Source organism: Schistocerca serialis, chromosome 9 (genome assembly GCF_023864345.2).
Source record: "Schistocerca serialis cubense isolate TAMUIC-IGC-003099 chromosome 9, iqSchSeri2.2, whole genome shotgun sequence".
Taxonomy (NCBI): Eukaryota; Metazoa; Arthropoda; class Insecta; order Orthoptera; family Acrididae; genus Schistocerca; species Schistocerca serialis.
Genome location: NC_064646.1, coordinates 33,457,477 through 33,480,539, shown reverse-complemented (window position 1 = coordinate 33,480,539; position 23,063 = coordinate 33,457,477). Strand labels below are relative to the sequence as shown.

Genomic DNA, 23,063 nt, shown 5'->3' with positions numbered 1-23,063 from the left:
CAAAATATTTCTACAAATGTGTATCATTTTGCCACAAGGAAGAGTAGTCACAGATAAGCAACAGGAATAATGAAACTGTCGTTTATGTGGTAAGAAATACGCAACCAATCACTTTTTTGAGATTTATTCAACCAGGAACATGTTTTTGAGCCACTGCAGGCTCATCTTCAGATGGAGATGTTACAAGAATGTTACGTTGTGGACCAAGTGTAGTTAGATGCAGTGCTGGTGAGTGCACTGCCTTGTGGTATTCACATCAGACTGCTTCTTATAACGTGCTATATGTACACAAATAAACAGAGTAAGAGGCTACCAGCACACTTGGTTTTACACTAAAAAACCAAGTGCAGCTGCATACTGTGTTTACTTGTATACATAGCTTAATAATGCACATTGTAATAAGTAAACTGATGTGAATTCCACAAGGCAGTGAACTCACCAGCACTGCATCTAGCTACACTTGGTCCACAACATAATTTTCTTGTAACACCTCCATCTGAAGATGAACCTGCAGTGGCTCGAAAACATGTTCATGGTTGAATAAATCGTAAAAAACGACTGGTTGCATACATATTACATAATAAACGCCAATTTAAATCACAGTCGCAGTTCGTCATCCACAATGGATATATTGAACATAATGAAACTGTCAGAAATTGAGTGAAACAGTACACAGCAAGAAATTATTAAATCATAGTAGGGGGGATTTTACAATATGATTAACAAATAATTATCAAGTAAGAAACTACCCGTAGGAGCACATGACAAATTGAGATGTTTAAAAAATGAGTTTCCTGTGATACCACAGAAAATCTCCACGTTTGTTGAGACCATACGGCGTCGTCGATCTGTTCGTGGGTATCATTTAATATTATTTTGCCACTCATGATTATGCTTTTTTGGTAAAACTAATTTTACACCAAATTTATAACGTTCAGTATCATACTTCTATCATTTTTATTCACCTTCACAACTTACCGTCAAACTAACACGTCTTCACTGTTTACAAAACGGGTATACGTCATAGTCCTTTGCATTCCGCAAAGAAATCAGAAAACAATGCGGAGTGGTGGTATCTCTGCAACGTCTATGCTCCGTCTACCAAAAGTAATGGGAGAGACGTTGACGATTATTTAATGATAAATGCACTTTCTCGCTACAATTTACTGAACAATCCATTAACTGTAGCTGACAGCAAAATGATATTATTAAATAATTCCTCTTCATAATTTGCCCCTTGTATTGATTCCATATCCATACTATATAAGTCAATTGTAAACACTAAACAGAGAAGCGTCTGCTGCACGGCTTGAATTCAATTGATTCACGTGATAAAAAAATTATGTCGACGTAACATTCCGAAACGGTAGAACCCTAGTGTTGTGGATGCACAGAGACTCGTTTACCCGTTTTCCTGTTTCGCATAAGGAATTAAGCTAACAAACAGTGCAATCATGGGAAAATCACCAAGGGTTCTTTCCATACAAAGTCATGTGGTATCGGGATACGTAGGAAACAAGAGTGCTACATTTCCTTTGCAGGTAAATGAGGAGCAACAAATTTCACAATGACGATTGACTGTTGCAAAATCTGGAAAAAACTATACATGTCTTACCGCTGAATATGTGGATAAACAGTGTTAACAGATTTTGCTATCGTCATTGAGAAATGAATACATATTAACTCTTTTCGCCAGGTTCTTGGATTCGAAGTCGATGCCATTAATTCTGTACAGTTATCAAACCATACTGGTTATGGATCTTGTGCGGGACAAGTACTACATGCTGACGAACTGGGTGAGTGTTACCTCAGAGAAAATTGAGAAAAATAATACTTATAACCATTTTCTCTAGAGTTTAATCACTGCGTTTGTCTATAGCACAGTTGATGAAGGGTTTGGCGAGCAATGGGCTTGATCATTACTCTCACTTATTGACTGGATACTCAGGCTCACCAACATTCCTTAAAGGCATAGCTGATGCTGTCAAACAGCTACGTGCCAAAAATCCAAATCTGATGTATGGTATGTTATTTTAGAACTACTATATGCTTGAATGACATACATGTAGCTCTGTACTAATACTATTTTTTATTTTTATTCATCCAAGACTCACCTGATAAAACGATGAAAATCAGTAGTTTAAAATATATGCACAGATTACATAAGTATGCATTATGAGGATAGGACAAGAGGATTGCTGTGGCCTTTATGAAGGAATCATTCCAGCATTTACGTGAAGTTTTTAGGAGAACTACAGTAAACTTAAAGCAGGATGGCCAGACAGAGTGAACTCCATCCTCCCGTCTTAGCAGCTGCACCACCTCATTCAATTGGTTGCTGTTGATGCAATGTTCTTAGATTGACACACTGTGTGTGTCAGATAACTTATAAAATAAAACATAATTTTGGTGTTCGTCACTGCACACTAAGGACACCCGCTGATGACTTCTGGACCATGAAGATGCAGCTGTGCCCCTTGCAATAACTCCAATCTGTTTGAAAACTGGTTGCAGGCTCGTAAACATTCAACTATGTGTCATGTATGTCATCCTATCCTTCCCTATGTCCATCTGATGATCTGAGTCAGCATCCCCCTACAGTGATTGAGATGTTGAACTCATGAGAATGCCAAGCTATTATAAAATGTACTTTGGATCTTGACACATAATTTTCTGTAAAAGCAGTAAACACTGGCCATGTATTGAAATACAACAGGGTTTTATAGTTATACCCTGCCAATATTGTGTCAATACTGTGAGTAATCTTTAATTGAGTAGTATTCATTACTTATAAGGGATGGTTTAGCTGTCTTTTTAAAGACATATTTCCTTTGGCAATGTATTACAGTTTTATCACCTGATGTTGTTGTTGTGGTCTTCAGTCGTCCTGAGACTGGTTTGATGCAGCTCTCCATGCTACTCTAACCTGTGCAAGCTTCTTCATGTCCCAGTACCTACTGCAACCTACATCCTTCTGAATCTGCATAGTGTATTAATCTCTTGGTCTCCCTCTACAAATTTTACCCTCCACACTGCCCTCCAATACTAAATTGGTGATCCCTTGACGCCTCAGAATATGTACTACCAACCGATCCTTTCTTCTAGTCAAGTTGTGCCACAAAATCCTCTTCTCCCCAATCCTATTCAGTACCTCCTCATTAGTTATGTGATCTACCCATCTAATCTTCAGCATTCTTCTGTAGCACCACATTTCAAAAGCTTCTATTCTCTTCTTGTCCAAACTATTTATCATCCATGTTTCACTTCCATACATGGCTACACTCTATACAAATACTTTCAGAAACGACTTCCTGACACTTAAATCTATACTCGATGTTAACAAATTTCACTTCTTCAGAAACGCATTCCTTGCTATTGCCAGTCTACATTTTCTATCCTCTCTACTTCGACCATCATCAGTTATTTTGCTCCCCAAATCGCAAAACTCCTTTACTACTTTAAGTGTCTCATTTCTTAATCTAATTCCCTCAGCATCACCCGACTTAATTCAACTACATTCCATGATCCTCATTTTGCTTTTGTTGATGTTCATCTTATATCCTCCTTTCAAGACACTATCCATCCAAGTCCTTTGCTGTCTCTGACAGAATTACAATGTCATCAGCGAACCTCAAAGTTTTTATTTCTTCTCCATTGAATTTAATACCTACTCCGAATTTTTCTTTTGTTTCCTTCACTGCTTGCACAATATACAGATTGAATAACATCGAGGAGAGATAGCAACCCTGCCTCACTCCCTTCCCAACCACTGCTTCCCTTTCGTGCCCCTCGACTCGTATAACTGCCATCTGGTTTCTGTACAAATTGTAAATAGCCTTTCGCTCTCTGTATTTTACCCCTGCCTCCTTCAGAATTTGAAAAAGAGGATTCCAATCAACATTGTCAAAAGCCTTCTCTAAGTCTACAAATGCTAGAAACATAGGTTTGCCTTTCCTTAATCTTTCTTCTAAGATAAGTCGTAGGGTCAGTATTGCCTCACGTGTTCTACGGAATCCAAACTGATCTTCCCCGAGGTCGGCTTCTACTAGTTTTTCCATTCGTCTGTAAAGAATTCACATTAGTATTTTGCAGCTGTGACTTATTAAACTGATAGTTCGGTAATTTTCACATCTGTCAACATCTGCTTTCTTTGGGATTGGAATTATTATATTCTTCTTGAAGTCTGAGGGTATTTTGCCTGTCTCATACATCTTGCTCACCAGATGGTAGAGTTTTGTCAGGACTGGCTCTCCCAAGGCCGTCAGTAGTTCCAATGGAATGTTGCCTACTCCGGGGGCCTTGTTTCGACTCAGGTCTTTCAGTGCTCTGTCAAACTCTTCGCGCAGTATCGTATCTCCCATTTCATCTTCATCTACATCCTCTTCCATTTCCATAATATTGTCCTCAAGTACATCGCCTTTGTATAGACCCTCTATATACTCCTCCCATCTTTTTGCTTTCCCTTCTTTGCTTAGAACTGGGTTTCCATCTGAGCTCTTAATGTTCATGCAAGTGGTTCTCTTATCTCCAAAGGTCTCTTTAATTTTCCTGTAGGCAGTATCTATCTTACCCCTCGTGAGATAAGCCTCTACATCCTTACATTTGTCCTCTAGCCATCCCTGCTTAGCCATTTTGCACTTCCTGTCGATCTCATTTTTGAGTCGTTTGTATTCCCTTTTGCATGCTTCATTTACTGCGTTTTTATATTTTCTCCTTTCATCAATTAAATTCAACATTTCTTCTGTTACCCAAGGATTTCTACTAGCCCTCGTCTTTTTACCTACTTGATCCTCTGCTGCCTTCACTACTTCATCCCTCAAAGCTACCCATTCTTCTTCTAGTGCATTTCTTTCCCCCATTCCTGTCAATTGTTCCCTTATGCTCTCCCTGCAACTCTGTACAACCTCTGGTTTAGTCAGTTTATCCAGGTCCCATCTCCTTAAATTCCCATCTTTTTGCAGTTTCTTCAGTTTTAATCTACAGGTCATAACCAATAGATTGTGGCCAGAGTCCACATCTGCCCCTGGAAATGTCTTACAATTTAAAACCTGGTTCCTAAATCTCTGTCTTACCATTATATAATCTATCTGAAACCTGTCAGTATCTCCAGGCTTCTTCCATGTATACAGCCTTCTTTTATGATTCTTGAACCAAGCGTTAGCTATGATTAAGTTGTGCTTTGTGCAAAATTCTACCAGGCGGCTTCCTCTTTCATTTCTTAACCCCAATCCATATTCACATACTACATTTCCTTTTCTCCCTTTTCCTACTACCGAATTCCAGTCACCCATGACTATTAAATTTTCGTCACCCTTCACAATCTGAATAATTTCTTTTATTTCATCATACATTTCTTCAATTTCTTCGTCATCTGCAGAGCTAGTTGGCATATAAACTTGTACTACTGTAGTAGGCGTGGGCTTTGTATCTATCTTGGCCACAATAATGCGTTCACTATGCTGTTTGTAGTAGCTTACCCGCATTCCTATTTTCCTATTCATTATTAAACCTAACCTGCGTTACCTCTATTTGGCTTTATGTTTATAACCCTGTAGTCACCTGACCAGAAGTCTTGTTCCTCCTGCCACTGAACTCACTAATTCCCACTATATCTAACTTTAACCTATCCATTTCCCTTTTTAAATTTTCTAAACTTCCTGCCCGATTAAGGGATCTGACATTCCATGGTCCGATCCGTAGAATGCATTTTCTTTCTCCTTTTAACGACATCCTCTTGAGTAGTCCCCGGCCGGAGATCCAAATGGGGAATATTTTACCTCCGGAATATTTTACCCAAGAGGACGCCATCATTATTTAATCATACAGTAAAGCTGCATGCCCTCGGGAATAATTACGGCCGTAGTTTCCCCTTGCGTTCAGCCGTTCACAGTACCAGCACAGCAAGGCCGTTTTGGTTAGTGTTACACATCCAGACTATTGCCCTTGCAACTACTGAAAAGGCTGCTGCTCCTCTTCGGGAACCACACGTTTGTCTGGCCTCTCAACAGATACCCCTCCGTTGTGGTTGCACCTACGGTACAGCTATCTGTATCACTGAGGCACGCAAGCCTCCCCACCAACGGCAAGGTCCATGGTTCATGGGGGGTGGGGGGGGGGGGAGGGAGATCACCTGATATACTGCTTTTTTTTTCATGGATAAGTGTAACTGCAGGTTGACTGTTGTTCTGTGATTATGTATAGAACTGTTAATGAAGTATTTAGTAATATTTTCTCTGCTGTGCACCACAGATTGGTAGATGTGGGTAGATGTGTACTCACCTGATGCAGTAAGGATGCCTAGTTGTTTTAAATATCTCTTTACAATTAGCCCTGCTACCACTCCTACTTATTATTCTTTTGGTCCTATTCTGCAGTTTAAAAATTGTGTCCATGTTGTGTGCCTTCCATTTGCAGAAAAGAGTCTCATACCTATGAAATGATATGACACCACAAGATTACTGATGATAAAACGCTAAGAGCATAACTTGTAGATGACATTTTCTTGCCAGTATCTTTGTTTGTTCATTCCATTTTAATTTTAATTGACAATCAATATTCGCCCCTAAAAACTTTGTGTTTATTATACAATCTATAGGTTTTTCATCTATGCTAAATGCAACAGTTGTTTCCTCTCTTTATGCTGAAGTGTGTACTGCTTGTTTCCTGCACATCCAATGTTAATTCATTACATCCTGCCCCATCCTTGAGGGTTTCATTTGCTTTCTGTAATAGGAACTCTTGTGGTTTTTTAAAAAATCTGTGACTGTGATGGTGCTGTCACCAGGAAAGAGAAATTTTTCTCCTTGTCTTATACTGGACTGGAAAGTCATTGATTTATAGTAAGAACAGAACAGAGCCCAATACACTACCATGAGGAACACCCATATTTATATGTTTCTTGTCTGACAAATGCTATGTTAAAAATTTATCATCCACAGATGTGTGAACTACCTCTTCCCCTTGCTTCCTGTTTTCTGGGTAAGACTGGTACCACTCGTTCATTATTACTTTTACATGTAATGCTTGCTGCTTGTTTGGTAGTAGTAATTTATGGTCAACAGTGTTAAAAGCTTTGAAAAAGTGTAGGAATATACTTGCAAAGCAGTCATCCGTGTCAAGATGCCACATTTGTATAATCTGCCACTTTTGTAGCGTCTGTAATGGTCGATATTGTACTCATTCTTATTTGGAAACCAAACTTCGCTTCATTAAAAAGTCTATATTTATTTAACTCATTAGTCTGTATGGAAATGGAAGGGGGAAGGAACAGACACCACACATTTATAAAGTATCATTAGTCTGTCTTTCATGATTGATCCAGTTGTTCCTGGGAATGAGGACAGTAGTGAAACTAGGTTTTAGTATTCAATATTTTCCACTTTACCTTTCTTTTGTGAAGGCAGAACCTGTGCATGCTGTACGTCCTCTGGAAAAATACCTTAATTAAAGGACTCATTTAGTATGTTTGTTAAAGGGACTCGTATGCTTTCGATGCACCCTTTGAAAACAGACTGGCACCTCATCCATGCCTGCTGACTTCTTATTTTTTAATTTCAGTATTGTCTTCCTTACTCCAAGCTATGTTATAGGAAACACCATCATTGTGCTTGCTGTGTAAGTTATTGTGGGTACCACATGTGTTTTAGGAAGATTTTTCTGTATCTTCTTCACAGTTCCAGAGAAGTCAGCTAATTACCGAGGATTTTTTGTTATTCTATCCCCATCTTTAATTTGTATGTTGTTATACTTCTGTCTGCCTTTTATGACTTGCCACACTCCTTTGCTTTTATTTTCTGCATTATATATTAGTTTGTCACGGAAATATTTTTCTACAGCAAGCAATACCCTCCAGTATATTTTTATGCCTGTGATAATAATCTGGGAATTGCGGATTGCTGTAGTGGTTTTATTAATAACTGAGAAATTTAAGTGTCCAGGAGGACTTTCTAATATCTGCATTTATCCATTTATTCTCCTTAGCTGCCACTGTGGAAGTGGATACTTTCAGAACTGTCTCCCCAAAAATGAACAGTGTGTGCCAAAAAAGTCTAGGAGTCATCAGCATGTTTCCTCAGTGTGTGGGCAGTGGAGGAAAAGAACCATGTTTAATATTGCAATTTACATGAAACAATTTGTTTGTAAATGAAGAAACGTTATTCATTGAAGAATACCAACTGAAGCAGTGCAGCTGTTGGGACACTGACCTCATCTTAGAGAGGATGGAGCTGCTCTGTCTGGCTATCCTGATTTGGGTTTTTGTGGTTTTCTTGGATCACTGCCGTAAGTCAAATGTGAGGATGATTCCTAAACCAGGGCCATGGCTGACCACCACCTATCCTCTTAAAGCATGTTCTGTATGCTGTGTTATATCTTGGCCCTTTGATTGGCATTGTATTACTTTGAAAAATCCTACATCATTGTGAGATTATTCTTGGCTGAATGAATAAATAAATAAATAAATAAATGTGTTTTATATTCTGAGAAGGTCTTCCTGTAGGTGAGCAGTTCTGTGGGCTGCTCAAAGCAAGTGTTTGGCTTTATTTTCTGACAGTAATTATCACAAAGGCTAAGATCTCTTACAAATATTTCACAGTTCTCCCTGTCAGTACGTGTAAGTGCATGGCTTAAGGCTGATACTGAACTTTTTGATACCCTGGTAGCAGTGTTTATTATTTCGGTCTCACCAAAAGTGCCCAAAAAAGTTGAGGAAGTTATTACTAATTTCATTCTCAATCCCTGCATTAATATCTATGTCTTCACACATTATGATGTTAGTTTGGGGGCTGAAACTGTTTCCAAGATATCAGTTAATTCATTAATGAAAGTTTGTACAATACCACCAGGTGAGCAGTACACACACAGGATAATTAGCTATTCAAAGATGTCTAGCTTTGTTAGTTCAACAGCTGCCAATTCAAAATGTTTATCTACACTAACCAATCAAATCATCTCTAGCTTTAAAATATGTGCCACCCCGGAAACAAATACTTGACCCCCACCCTATAAGGTAGTTCTACAGTAGCAAATTGCACATTCATATGACAATAGCACAATATGGTGTAAATCATCATATCGACACCAATTCTCTGTAAATCATACCACCATGCTTTTGAAAAACTGTAATCAAATCCAAGCTGGTGTACTTTACTTCTACTGGACTGCACATTTTGATGAAGAATAGAGAATTCTGGACAAATTTCTGTGGTGTTTGTGTGGTACATTCTACCTTCTGTGCACCTTATGGTGAAATCTCTAAACCGGTTGAGATACTTGTAAGGGCAGGGAGACCATTGCTGTGGTTTATCCTAAAAAAGTCTAGTCCTTGTACCCAAGCCAAGAGGTATTTTGACCATATGTGGCTCTGCTCTAATCTCCCTAATTTAGTTCACCAACCTCCCTTTCCAAGTCCTGTTGATGTGCAGACCATGCCTGATGGATGCAAGAATACTGTACTGAAGCTTTTTAATGTTTGATTTTAAACTAGTGTTGATTTCATCAGAAGAGAATTTAATTGCATAAAAAATAGGCTCTAAAAACATTTCATTACATTATATGAAAAGTGTAGTTGCTGCGCACTGTTTAGTGGAGGTGCTGAGTTGCAGATAGGCACAAGAAAAGACTGTTGGCTTCAGCTGCCAGAGACTATGCTCGTGTGTGTGTGTGTGTGTGTGTGTGTGTGTGTGTGTGTGTGTGTGTGTTTTGTCCTTTTTTTGACAAAGGCCTTGTTGGCAAAAAGCTCATTTTGTGACAGTCTTTTGTTGTGCCTATCTGTTACTCAGCATCCCTGCTATATGGTGAGTAGCAACTATAATTTTCATAATAGTATTACTTTCCATCCTGGATTTTCCAGTAATTCATTGCATTATTTGTTACCTTCCAGTAACTTTAAATATTACTGAATATTATTTAAACAAGTCTTCGAATTCTGCACTGCAACCATGGTGCTAGAAACATAAAAACGTTAATGAGGGTAGAGGGTATCTTAAATTTTATCAGTCAGTAGAGAGAACATGTGAATAATACAACGTATTGGAAATCAAGAGAAATGGAGGTTAATATTGGGCTGGTGCATAAGTTCGTAGCATTGTCCCTTAAGTTTAGATAAACATAACAGAGACTTTCACCATCAATAATAGATTCTCCTTCACTATTTACAACTGTCTGCCAGAGTTGGGATAACTTTTTGATTCTGCGACTGTAGAAATAACGTGGTTTTGGGGCAAAGAACTCATTTTCTAGTGAACACAGCTCCACTCACTATCTGCAAATGACAAAACATGTTAACTCATTTAGCAACAATGAACTACAAATAAAAAATGACTAATTGATAAATAAACCCGTAGCAACCAGAATACCAATGTGCAAAATAAAAATGCTACGAGCTTAAGCACAAACCTAGTGGCATGGATAAAAGTATCTTGCACTATGAGGGACAGCTTTATTTAATTCAGAGGACCAGCTCTAACCATTATTTAAAGGTGTATTACAAGAAATACTGGAAAATTGTTTTCATAGTCATTTAAAGAAAAAAAATCATGTACTGTACTGTGTACCAAAAAAAAGTTCAAAATTTGAATAAGAAAGCAGAGGCATACTTGTTTTGTAAATAAAACTGCCTGTCCTGCTGCTAGTTACTTTAGTTATCCCATACGCATTTCGCCTTCTCCTGTTCTAAGGCATCATCAGTGGGATCTATAACGATACAGTTTGTTAGTTATAGATTATCAAACAAACTTGTTAAAGCAGAGGCACTTTATAGCATTATTAGGCATGAGTGATGTACAGCTCACTGATGACAGTAGTTGTAGGACAAATGAATTTAAATAATTTCCTACTAATGTCAACAAATCAGTTTCAACAACAGCCAAAAATACGTGAAAATATAGTTGGACACTTGACTGGCAGTCGTAAGATTTACTAAATCAGATGTTAAAGAGGACACAACAATCCTTTTTATTCATTTATCATATACCATAGATGTCATCAAGAAGGAGAAGCTTCAGGAATGTAGAAAAAGTCAAGAGACACCTTAACAGAAGAGAAGCACTGCTTAGAAGCTTAATCTGTTCATTTATTCATGCAGTGTGTGCCAGAAATTCCTTCATGAAGAAGAGCCTTTAAGGATGTGGAATGACTCAAATTATTTATTAACAGATAGAAGCTAGCTACTTCTATAAAGTGCACCAACTACAAATGATGACTAGTGATAATCTACTCACATTGATAATCATAGTGCTTACTTCTAGATTACTTTAGGTACTCATATATGTACATGTATTAGGAGAAAAGCTGCTCCTCTTCTTATATTACTCAGCTGCTTTTTTTTTTTTTAAACTCATACTTCAAATAAAACATTTAGGTAATTTTTGGCCTACAAGTATGCTGTCAGCTGTCCACATACTAGCATAGTCAAATGGTGTTTAATACAAACATTAGATTTTACTGCATGAGTCAAAATATTCTGATAAATTGTAGGAGGAGTGGTGAGTAAGGTATCTTTTCTTTTATCTTGTTTTTGAATATCAGAGGATTTTAAATTTCCTGCCAATTGTCAACTGTCCAACCTATTACATGCTTTTGCACCAAAATATAAAATTATTATCTGAATCATATTGTATTGTTGTGAATTTCATAGTTGATCGTAAATGCAATCATTACTAACCACCGAGTGAGGTGACACAGTGTTAGCACACTGGACTCGCATTTGAACTGAATTGAATTGAATTGAATTTATTTGATCCTGTAAGATTACATTGTGTACAGTAAATGTACATGTAATATAGGACATGTCAAAGTATTAACATTCATTATCACTTATTTTTCTACACCTTTAGCTTACATTTTTACAGCACTGTTAATGAATAACAATATATACAAATTTAATGGCATAAGTATTCTGCAACACTGTAAAACTCTTTTTCAATGAGATAGTCTTTAAGTTTCTTTGGAAAGTCATTGTGAAGTACACTATCTTGCAGGTTTTTGGGCAGACTTCTTAGTAGACTGATGCCAGTCGGTGAGGTATGCTCCGTACTTCATTCCTCCTTCTTGTATTGTGGGTGTGGACACTAGCATTTGTAATCCAGTTTGGGAGCATGACAATTCATATCTGCGTGCAACTATCCTGATTCAGATTTTCTGTGATTTGGCCAATTCCTTTCCCTGTTTTGAAACAATCTGAGCTTTACTGGCAGGAAAAATCCTGATACACATTATTTATAGCTGTTTTAGGGAAGCTCCAGGTAAATGTAGGAAAACATGAGACCGTACTAACACTAGGATTTAACTGAGAGGACAAACTGAAGAAAGATAATTGTGTTAGTTCCCAGCAAGTCTTCCTGCATGTCACTACAGTCTTCTAGCATTGAAATCTTCCTGTGGACAACAGTATCTTCTGCAAAAAGCGTCTCAGACTTTGAAATATTATCCATTAGATCATTTATATACTCTGATGAATCAAAACATTATGGACGCCAGCTTAATTGCATGTTGACCCAACACAGTGCAGTAGCTATTCTGCATGACGCAGAGTTAAGGTTTTCAGAGACATAAGACAGCATATGTCTTTGGGCAGGTCGCACAATTTCCATAAATTAGAGGTTGGTGACTCGTGGGTGCAAAGCTAGTGTCCAATAGCATCCCAGAAGTGTTCCATCCAGTTTAGATCTGTCAAATTTGGTACATAAGACATCCATATCAGTTCTCTCATACTCCTGAAACCACTGTAATGCTGTTTTGGCCTTGTAAAACAGACAGCTGCCCTGTGGAAAGATGCCATCACCATCTGGAAGACATCAAGCATAAAGGGATGCAAATGGCCCATAATAATGTTCATGCAGTCCACATGTCATGATACATTCAGTTACTACCACAGGTTCCATGGAAGTCCAGGTGAATGCCCCCTTATCTTAATTAGCCCAGTCAATGAAGACCAAATAAAGTTGACCAGGGATTTTTTATTTTTTTTTATTTTTTATTTATTTATTTATTTTTTTTCCCAGAAGGGAACAGCATACTAACAATTCTGACTGATGGAGTGTAAGCATTGGAGTGGGTGTGGGGAGAGCACTTAAAGGTCAATTTTTTGTGTTTTTCTGGAATAACTCAAAAACTGCAGTTTCTTGCAAAAATGTTTCCAAGTATAAAATTAAACTACATTAAATTTCACACTAAAAAGGTCTGGTTAATTTTTTCTCTAGGACAATAGTTTCTGCATTGCAGGGTATGGAAAAATCACAAGATTATTAAAAATATTGTTTGAACAGTACAAAATTAATATTTATCTTTAAAGCAAGTATGTTAGGAACACACATTAAATGTGTGTACCATGTCTATGTGCAGTAGAGCCATATTAAGGCATAAATTGTGTTCTGGGTGTGTAACAGGCTGGGGAGGGTGTATGGGGAGGAACATAAGGGATGGTAGGTCACTGGATTATGTTCATGAACTTCCCTTATTGATAGTTCTGCAAACTGAAGATGAGTGGTAATTCCCTACTCTATCTATCTCACTACGTCACAAGAAGCAACTACAGGGTGTTTCACAAAGTTGTACGCAAACTCCACACCCGTTATGAATCACTAGCAACCCAGCATGCATGCATACATGCCTGGAGGGTGTCATTTTTCGCAAAGTGTGCTAAAAACACCTAATGCTGATTTAAATTACCAATAATACCAACACAAGTAACACATGCAGACAGAATCTCCATAAATCCCTATAAGCTAGACTAGTGTTAGTGCACTTTATGGAAAATAAACGCCCATCTGGCAAGTCCGTGTGATGCACAGCTATTGGTTAATAAACTATGCTGTGCCATTTTGGTATAACTTTGTGAAACACCCTGTAATTGCTTCTTGTGACATAGTGAGGTAAATAGTGGGTCACTGGTCAATCTTCAGTTTGCAGAAGTATGAAAGGGGGGGGGGGGGGGAGGGTTGAAATATAAAAGAATTGGATAACACATAATGCAGAGAGCATTACCTGACTGATCCCAAGAACCCGATAATAAGTAGTGATGCATATGCGAAGTAGGTAAATTCAGTGAACACGTATTGTAACTGTGATAACTGGTTGGTTCAACTTTGTTTGCATACTTTAACTGTAATAATGAGATTTTTAATCAAAATGTAATGAAACTTATATTTTATCCACAAGTACAGGGCTATTACAAATGATTGAAGCGATTTCATAAATTCACTGTAGCTCCATTCATTGACATATGGTCACGACACACTACAGATACGTAGAAAAACTCATAAAGTTTTGTTCGGCTGAAGCCGCACTTCAGGTTTCTGCCGCCAGAGCGCTCGAGAGCGCAGGGAGACAAAATGGCGACAGGAGCCGAGAAAGCGTATGTTGTGCTTGAAATGCACTCACATCAGTCAGTCATAACAGTGCAACGACACTTCAGGACGAAGTTCAACAAAGATCCACCAACTGCTAACTGCATTCGGCAATGGTATGCGCAGTTTAAAGCTTCTCGATGCCTCTGTAAGGGGAAATCAACGGGTCGGCCTGCAGTGAGCGAAGAAACGGTTGAATGCGTGCGGGCAAGTTTCACGCATAGCCACGGAAGTCGACGAATAAAGCAAGCAGGGAGCTAAACGTACCACAGCCGACGGTTTGGAAAATCTTATGGAAAACGCTAAAGCAGAAGCATTTCTTAAACAGGAGATTGGAAAACCGATGGATCGGTCGTGGTGGAGATCATAATCAACAATTCATGTCATGGCCTCCACGCTCTCCCGACTTAACCCCATGCAATTTCTTTCTGTGGGGTTATGTGAAAGATTCAGTGTTTAAACCTCCTCTACCAAGAAACGTGGCGGAACTGCGAGCTCGCATCAATGATGCTTTCGAACTCATTGATGGGGGACATGCTGCGCCGAGTGTGGGAGGAACTTGATTATCGGCTTGATGTCTGCCGAATAACTAATGGGGCACATATCGAACATTTGTGAATGCCTAAAAGAACTTTTTGAGTTTTTGTATGTCTGTGCAGTGAAAATATCTCAAATAATAAAGTTATTGTAGAGCTATGAAATCGCTTCAATCATTTGTAATAACCCTGTACATTCGATGAACTTATACAAATACTGAAACACACATGTATAACATTCCTGCACTGAAACACATTAGGTATTTCCATTCAGTTTTGTGAAAAGACCGAGGAAACATGTTAGCAACAAAATCCAAATTGTAATTAAAATGTTATTCTATCTTCTAAAGTATGTAGTATTGTGAAACCTTATTTTCTGTGTTTCGGCTATGTTAAATTTTTTATTTCAAACTATTTGTTATCCTGTAATTTTTATCCAGTTTTGTTAACATAAATTCTGTAATTTACTCACAAAACTCTGCAACTGTTAATTGAAATCAAGAAGTTTAGGTTTTAAACAATGTAAACAATTCTGATTGGTAAGACCTATATAAGGAGAGGCTGCAACCTCCAAAACTATTGTCATTGGTACAATTTGACAAACTCAGTGTGACATACATTTTATGCAAGTAAATAACTTTATAAGAAAATAAGAGAAGAAAACATAGTAGGTGAATATGGATTGGGGCCAAGAAAGGAAAGAGGAAGCCGCCTGGTAGAATTTTGCGCAGAGCATAACTTAATCATAGCTAACACTTGGTTCAAGAATCATGAAAGGAGGTTGTATACATGGAAGAACCCTGGAGATACTAGAAGGTATCAGATAGATTATATAATGGTAAGACAGAGATTTAGGAACCAGGTTTTAAATTGTAAGACATTTCCAGGGGCAGATGTGGACTTTGACCACAATCTATTGGTTATGAACTGTAGATTAAAACTGAAGAAACTGCAAAAAGGTGGTAATTTAAGGAGATGGGACCTGGATAAACTGAAAGAACCAGAGGTTGTAAAGAGTTTCAGGGAGAGCATAAGGGGACAATTGACAGGAATGGGGGAAAGAAATACACTAGAAGAAGAATGGGTAGCTTTGAGAGATGGAATAGTGAAGGCAGCAGAGGATGAAATAGGTAAAAAGAAGAGGGCTAGTAGAAACCCTTGGGTAACAGAAGAAATATTTAATTTAATTGCTGAAAGGAGAAAATATAAAAATGCAGTAAATGAAACAGGCAAAAAGGAATACAAACGTCTCAAAAATGATATCGTCAGGAAATGCAAAATGGCTAAGCAGGGATGGCTAGAGGACAAATGTAAGGATGTAAAGGCTTATCTCACTAGGGGTAAGATAGACACTGCCTACAGGAAAATTAGAGAGACCTTTGGAGAAAGGAGAACCACTTGCATGAATATTAAGAGCTTTGATGGAAAACCAATTCTAAGCAAAGAAGGGAAAGCAGAAAGGTGGAAGGAGTATATAGAGGGTCTATTCAAGGGCGATGTACTTGAGGACAATATTATGGAAATGGAAGAGGATGTAGATGAAGATGAAATGGGAGATACGATACTGCGTGAAGAGTTTGACAGAGCACTGAAAGACCTGAGTCGAAACAAGGCCACCGAAGTAGACAACATTCCATTAGAACTACTGACGGCCTTGGGAGAGCCAGTCCTGACAAAACTCTACCATCTGGTGAGCAAGATGTATGAGACAGGTGAAATACCCTCAGACTTCAAGAAGAATATAATAATTCCAATCCCAAAGAAAGCAGGTGTTGACAGATGTGACAATTACCGAACTATCAGTTTAATAAGTCACAGCTGCAAAATACTAATGTGAATTCTTTGCAGGCGAATGGAAAAACTGATAGAAGCCGACCTCGGGGAAGATCAGTTTGGATTCCGTAGAACACGTGAGGCAATACTGACCCTACGACTTATCTTAGAAGAAAGATTAAGGAATGGCAAACCTACGTTTCTAGCATTTGTAGACTTAGAAAAGGCTTTTGACAATGTTGATTGGAATACTCTTTTTCAAATTCTGAAGGAGGCAGGGGTAAACTACAGGGAGCGAAAGGCTATTTACAATTTGTACAGAAACCAGATGGCAGTTATAAGAATCGAGGGGCATGAAAGGGAAGCAGTGGTTGGGAAAGGAGTGAGACAGGGTTGTAGGCTCTCCCTGATGTTATTCAATCTGTATATTGAGCAAGCAGTAAAGGAAACAAAAGAAAAATTCGGAGTAGGTATTAAAATCCATGGAGAAGAAATAAAAACTTTGAGGTTCGCCAATGACATTGTAATTCTGTCAGAGACAGCAAAGGACTTGGAAGAGCAGTTGAATGGAATGGACAGTGTCTTGAAAGGAGGGTATAAGATGAACATCAACAAAAGCAAAATGAGGATAATGGAATGTAGTCGAGTTAACTCGGGTGATGCTGAGGGAATTAGATTAGGGAATGGGACACTGAAAGTAGTAAAGGAGTTTTGCTATTTGGGGAGCAAAGTAACTGATGATGGTCGAAGCAGAGAGGATATAATATGTAGACTGGCAATGGCAAGGAAACCGTTTCTGAAGAAGAAAAATTTGTTAACATCGAGTATAGATTTAAGTGTCAGGAAGTCGTTTCTGAAAGTATTTGTATGGAGTGTAGCCATGTATGGAAGTGAAACATGGACGCTAAATAGTTTAGACAAGAAGAGAATAGAAGCTTTTGAAATATGGTGCTACAGAAGAATGCTGAAGATTAGATGGGTAGATCACATAACTAATGAGGAGGTATTGAATAGAATTGGGGAGAAGAGGAGCTTGTGGCACAACTTGACTAGAAGAAGGGATCGGTTGGTAGGACATGTTCTGAGACATCGAGGGATCACAAATTTAGCATTGGAGGGCGTCGTGGAGGGTAAAAATTGTAGAGGGAGACCAAGAGATGAATACACTAAGCAGATTCAGAAGGATGTAGGCTGAAGTAGGTACTGGGAGATGAAGAAGCTTGCATAGGATAGAGTAGCCTGGAGAGCTGCATCAAACCAGTCTCAGGACTAAGACCACAACAACAACAACAACAACAACAACAACATATCATGTTTTGGCTACATCATTTCTGTAGAAATTCATTAACTATGATAAAGATAACCTGAGTATTAAGGCAAGTCAGGATTTAATTTGCAGGTGGTTCAAACACATACTCCCACATCATTAACATCAAGAATTAAAAACTGAATATAATTTTAAGTGACTTGTTTAAGTGGTTGCGCTTTAAGGGATGTTCAAGAATACAATCCAGTGACCTACCACCCCTTGCATTTCTACCCCACACATCCTCCACACCCTGGAACACAATTAATCCCTTAATAAGGCTCTGTTGCACTTAGATGTAGTACATACATGTAGTATTTGTTTTTTTAACTCACTTCATTTAAGGATAAACGTTAATTCTGTACCATTAAAATTATATTGTCATGTAGAAGAAGGTGTAATTAGCTGAATGACAAACACTAACTTCACTTAACAAAAGTTCATTCAGCAGTTGCACATACAAGAGTGCGGAGCAAACTGCCTCTGGCCATAACACATAAAGTATATGTGCAACTACAGAACATTCCTGGATCTTGACATTTGTGGATACTTCTAGAAGGTACTCGAACCGAATATAGCAATTAAAATTGTACAGTCCAGGTGAGTTTTGAACTCACGACCCTCCATGCAACAGTTTAGTATCATAACCACTACACCACGGTGCTACTCAGCTTCTTCTGCGACAATATTTTTAATAATCTGTAATTTCCCTATGCCCTGCAATATGGAAGCTGTTAGCCCTAGAGAAAAATGGGTAACTCATACTTTGTATCAGTTTGAATATAGATTAACTTTTTACAGGGAAACATTTTTGCTAGAAGCCATGGTTTTCAAATTATTAATGAAAAACATAAAAAGTGGCCTTTAAATGCCCACTCAACCCCACTGATCAGGAATTTCAGTATGTTGTTCATGGCATTCCTCCCTAACACTGAACAAAAGTTTGTGTTTACATGAATTTTTTCCCCAAATTTTCCTTCACTGACTTGTTCTGCCAACAGTATGCATCTACAGTACAGTGCAATATTTAAGCAGCTGTTCACATGGTTGATGGCATATCAGGTATGATCATCTACCTGATGTAACAAGAAATGTGATTAATCTAACCACATGACACATTTGCATTGATCCATGTTGCAATATTGCTGACCCCTGCTGTGGAGCACCATGTTCAACAATGTGCACTGAACGGTGTGTTCCAAAACGTTTGTGTGATGAGGTTTGGTTGTCCAACACCACACTGCCCACTAGTGGTTTCACTGTCATTTAGTCACTTTCTGTAGATGATCATGACAGTAGCAAGCAAACTGCCAAGCAGCTTCATCATTTCTGAATGGCTCATTCCTAGCTGCCAGGCCATAACAATCTGCCCTTTTTTAAAGTCACTATGTCAATTTATTTCCCCATTTGTGAGCTACGTAATCACTGGAATTATTCCCTGTTTGTCTATTCTCCACTTACATACATTCCTTACCATGTCACAAGCTGGCAACAGCTACAGGGGGCATTCAATTTTACGGCGAGCAGTGCGCATATTGTTTTGCCTCATCGGTGTTTACTGTAAACAATAAAGACTATGCCAGTATCCTTGTCACAGTGGTAACACCACTTCCCATCAGACCTCTAAAGTGCTGTTGGGCTCGGCTAGCACTTGGACGGGTGACTGTCCGGATCTACTGAGCACTGTTGGTAAGCAGGGTGCACGAAGCTCTTGTGAGGCCATTTGAGGAGCTATGTGACAGAGAAGTGGCAGCTCCAGTTGCGAAAACTGACAGTGGCCAGAAGACAGTGTGCTGACCACCTGCTCCTCAATACCCGCATCTAGTGATGCCTATTGGCTGAGGATGGCAATTCAGTTGGTCAGTACCACTGTGCCTTTTGAGGTCTGTTCAGATGGAGTTAATGGTCGTATAAATCTCCGTTGGGGTACTTGGGAAATTACCTTTACATCTGCTTAACTCCTCCTGTTAACCATAACATGTGGAGTTCTATCTCTTAGGAAGTCCTAAACCCAGTCACAAATCTGGTCTGATACAGTATGCAGGCTAGCAGTAGCAACAAAAGAGTTTCTGAAAAACATATATTTGTTCACATATATGTTTAAAAGTCAGAAAGTCTTTCCTGGAGGTGTTTATCTTGAACACTGCTGTGTGCTGATGGTGATCTACTAGCTGCTGACTACAAGAATGATGATTTTAGGTTTTCCTAGAATAGGAAGATTTTGATCATTTTTCAGCTATTCAGATGGATTATGTTGAATGGAAGGCGTGATATTTTGGCAAGGCAACTTCTCTCCATTATCAGGCTTTTCTGATAACAGACTGCTTTTCCTGGGCACCACTTTAATATCCTGCCCCTCTTCTGTCCCCCCTTTCACCTCCTACTGGCCACCTCTGGGCATGGCGGTGGGGAAAGCACATCGCTGGATTTCCAGACGTGCTGATGCCATTGCTGGATGCGTGTCCCTGTTGGTACAGCAACAGTATGTCTCCATCCCGTTCAGTTTCCACGATGGGAATGGATTTTCACATAGATTTCCACTTTTCTTTTCCATGCTCAAGGCTGAGTCCCAGGCTTTACTCAGCTGAAAAAAAGCTATCTTTATTTATTAGTTCATCACATAGTGCAATCTCTACAACTGCTTTTAGGGTATGATACTGGAAGGTGTTGGACTGTTGCAACTACTTGGTGCAATCATAATTCAAGTCATGTCTGAGAGACACACAGTGCTCTGCCACAACAGATTCTGTCAGCTATTTGTTATCTGTGTAGCATTTATGCTCAGCACATCTCTCTTGTACTGCCTGGATAACCTGGCCTACATATATCTTCCAACAGTGACAAGAGCTGTATTTTCTGGGCTTCTGGGTCATTCTTGACTGGTCTCAAGAAGGCTTTCATCTGTTGGGTGGAAAATGCACTTGACATTAAATTTTTGGAATACTATTCCAATTTTTTTTATGTGTTTGTGACAGATGGAATTATCACAATTGCAACACGTTTCTCTTTATCCTCAGCAAACTGTGGTCTCAGCCTCTTTGGTCAAAAGGCATGTTGTGTGTGGTAGTTGATGTAGCCCTCCATATAGAACACAGCTTTTAGGTACTGGAATTTGGCTGTTAGACTGTGTTGGTCCGAGATTTTGAATGCTCTGTGCTCTAGTGTGCTTAGGCTAACTTTTTGTCCTGAAGGGGAAATGTCATCTGTGGGCATGCAAGTATAGATCTGTATTTGTTCGTTTATGGTAGATGCTGTGTCTTGGTGTGCCATCATTTGAAGAGCAAATCCAGAAATGGATATTGATTATTTCCTTCTTTCACTATTGTGAATTTGATGATTTGGTGCAGCAAATTCCGGTGTTGCAGGAAATCTTGTAGGTGATATCGTCCACATGACCAAATTGAGAGTGTATCATCTTAAAGGAGGAGGAGGAGCCCAAGAGGTTGTAAACTGCCAACTCAGGGGCTACTTCTGCAAAAGCCTCCATAAACGTATTGGCTACCACTGGTGCCAATGGGCAGCCTATCATCACTCCATTTGTTTGTAGTAATCTCCATTGAATAGGAATTATGTTGATGTGAGCACTATCCATTCTGTTCAAATGATCTATTGTGCCCTTTGCCATCTCTGACAGAACTAAAATGTCATTGGCAAACCTCAAAATTTTTACTTATGCTCCCTAAACTTTCAATTCCCTTACTTTCTTTTACTGTTGGTTCATTGTACAGCTGAATGACATCAGGCATTGGTTAAAACCCTGTCTCACTTCCTGTTTTCCTTTCATTTCCTATTTAAAACGGGGGTTACTTGACATTGAGGCCAGGACAATATGGAAGTGGATAATGTGTTGTAAGGATAACACGCCTCTGTGTAGTTCATAGTAGCTGGTGGTGTAGGGATGAATAAAAATGACTTGGATTGTGAATCACCCATTGAAATTAAGCATGTTGTGCTCAGCTGCATGTTGTGCCACTGGGGGGGGGGGGTTCATCTTTGGTTTTGACAACAATTTGGCAGTGGCCATTCATCCTCGAGGACAGCTGGTTGGTAGTCATACCAACATAAAAAGCTGTGCATTGTTTGCAGCAGAGTTGGCACATGACATGACTGCCTTGACAGGTGGCCTGGCATCTGATGGGGTAGGTTAATCGTGTGGCAGGACTGGAGTAGAAGATGCTGAGTGAGTGAATTGCACATGTCTCACACCTCGGTTCCGCCACTGGGTAAGTAGTGTTCGACAGTGGCAAGGCTGTTGGCATGAAGGATTTTGGTGTGTAGGGAGATGGCATCAACAGTGATAAGTAGGTATCCGGAAGATAAAGGGGGGGGGGGGGGGTGGAAAGTGGGCAAAGGAAATGATCAGGATTAGTATCTTTGATGTGTGAGGCTAGGTTTTGGGAAATTGGTTGGAAGTGTTGGTCAACAAGAGTGGTAATTCTTTCAGTGGGAGCACAATACCCAACTACTATGGGGTGTCCAGGGTTGCTGATTTTTGTGGAGGAAAGCCAACCTAATCTCAGCACCCAACTGCCCCTTCCAACCTAACCATACTCTGGTAAGTTCCAGGAATTGCTTACCAGCAACTTGGCTTTACCATTCTTCCCCGGGTCCCTTCCTAAAAACACTAAGTTTTTGACAGAAGAAAAGACAGCCATACACAATCTGGAAACAGATCTAAATCTAATCATCCTCCATGTGGATGAAGGCTCCACCACTATTGTAATGAGTTGCAGAGCCTATCTGCTAGAAGGCTCTGTCAACTGCCTGACTCTTCACCTACAAGTTCTGCCAGAATGATTCCATTCTGGAAGTCCAACATAACTTCTCATCCCTACTGAAATCCATAGGCCCTTCCCAGAACCTCTCACCTCAGCCCATCTCCCTCATTCCCCAAGTACACCCTGCACACCCACATTCTAAATGCTCCCCAAAATCCCCAAACACAGCAATCCTCGATACCACATTGTCAATGGCTATGATGCTCCCTCTAAAAGAATTTGCAATCCTGTTGACCAAAACCTCCAACCAATTGCCCAAAACCTAGCCTCCCACATCAGAGATACTAACCACTTTGTTCACCATCTCTCCACCATCAGCCTCCCT

At 39.2% G+C, this 23,063-nt stretch overlaps 1 protein-coding gene across 2 annotated transcripts in view; it reads left to right on the top strand.

Annotated features, from left to right (window-relative positions):
* The first annotated feature begins 1,291 nt into the window (after positions 1 to 1,291).
* The window catches only part of LOC126419302 (pyridoxal kinase), a 126,869-nt gene continuing 105,097 nt past the window's right edge, over positions 1,292 to 23,063 (top strand). For both annotated transcript variants that reach the window (XR_007575959.1, XM_050086477.1), the window contains exons 1-3: positions 1,292 to 1,541; positions 1,697 to 1,796; positions 1,880 to 2,023. Coding sequence is in view for 1 of the 2 variants with exons in the window: in XM_050086477.1 (XP_049942434.1) it covers positions 1,455 to 1,541; positions 1,697 to 1,796; positions 1,880 to 2,023 (331 nt within the window). In the remaining variant the exon portion in view is untranslated. The remainder of the gene's footprint in view (positions 1,542 to 1,696; positions 1,797 to 1,879; positions 2,024 to 23,063) is intronic.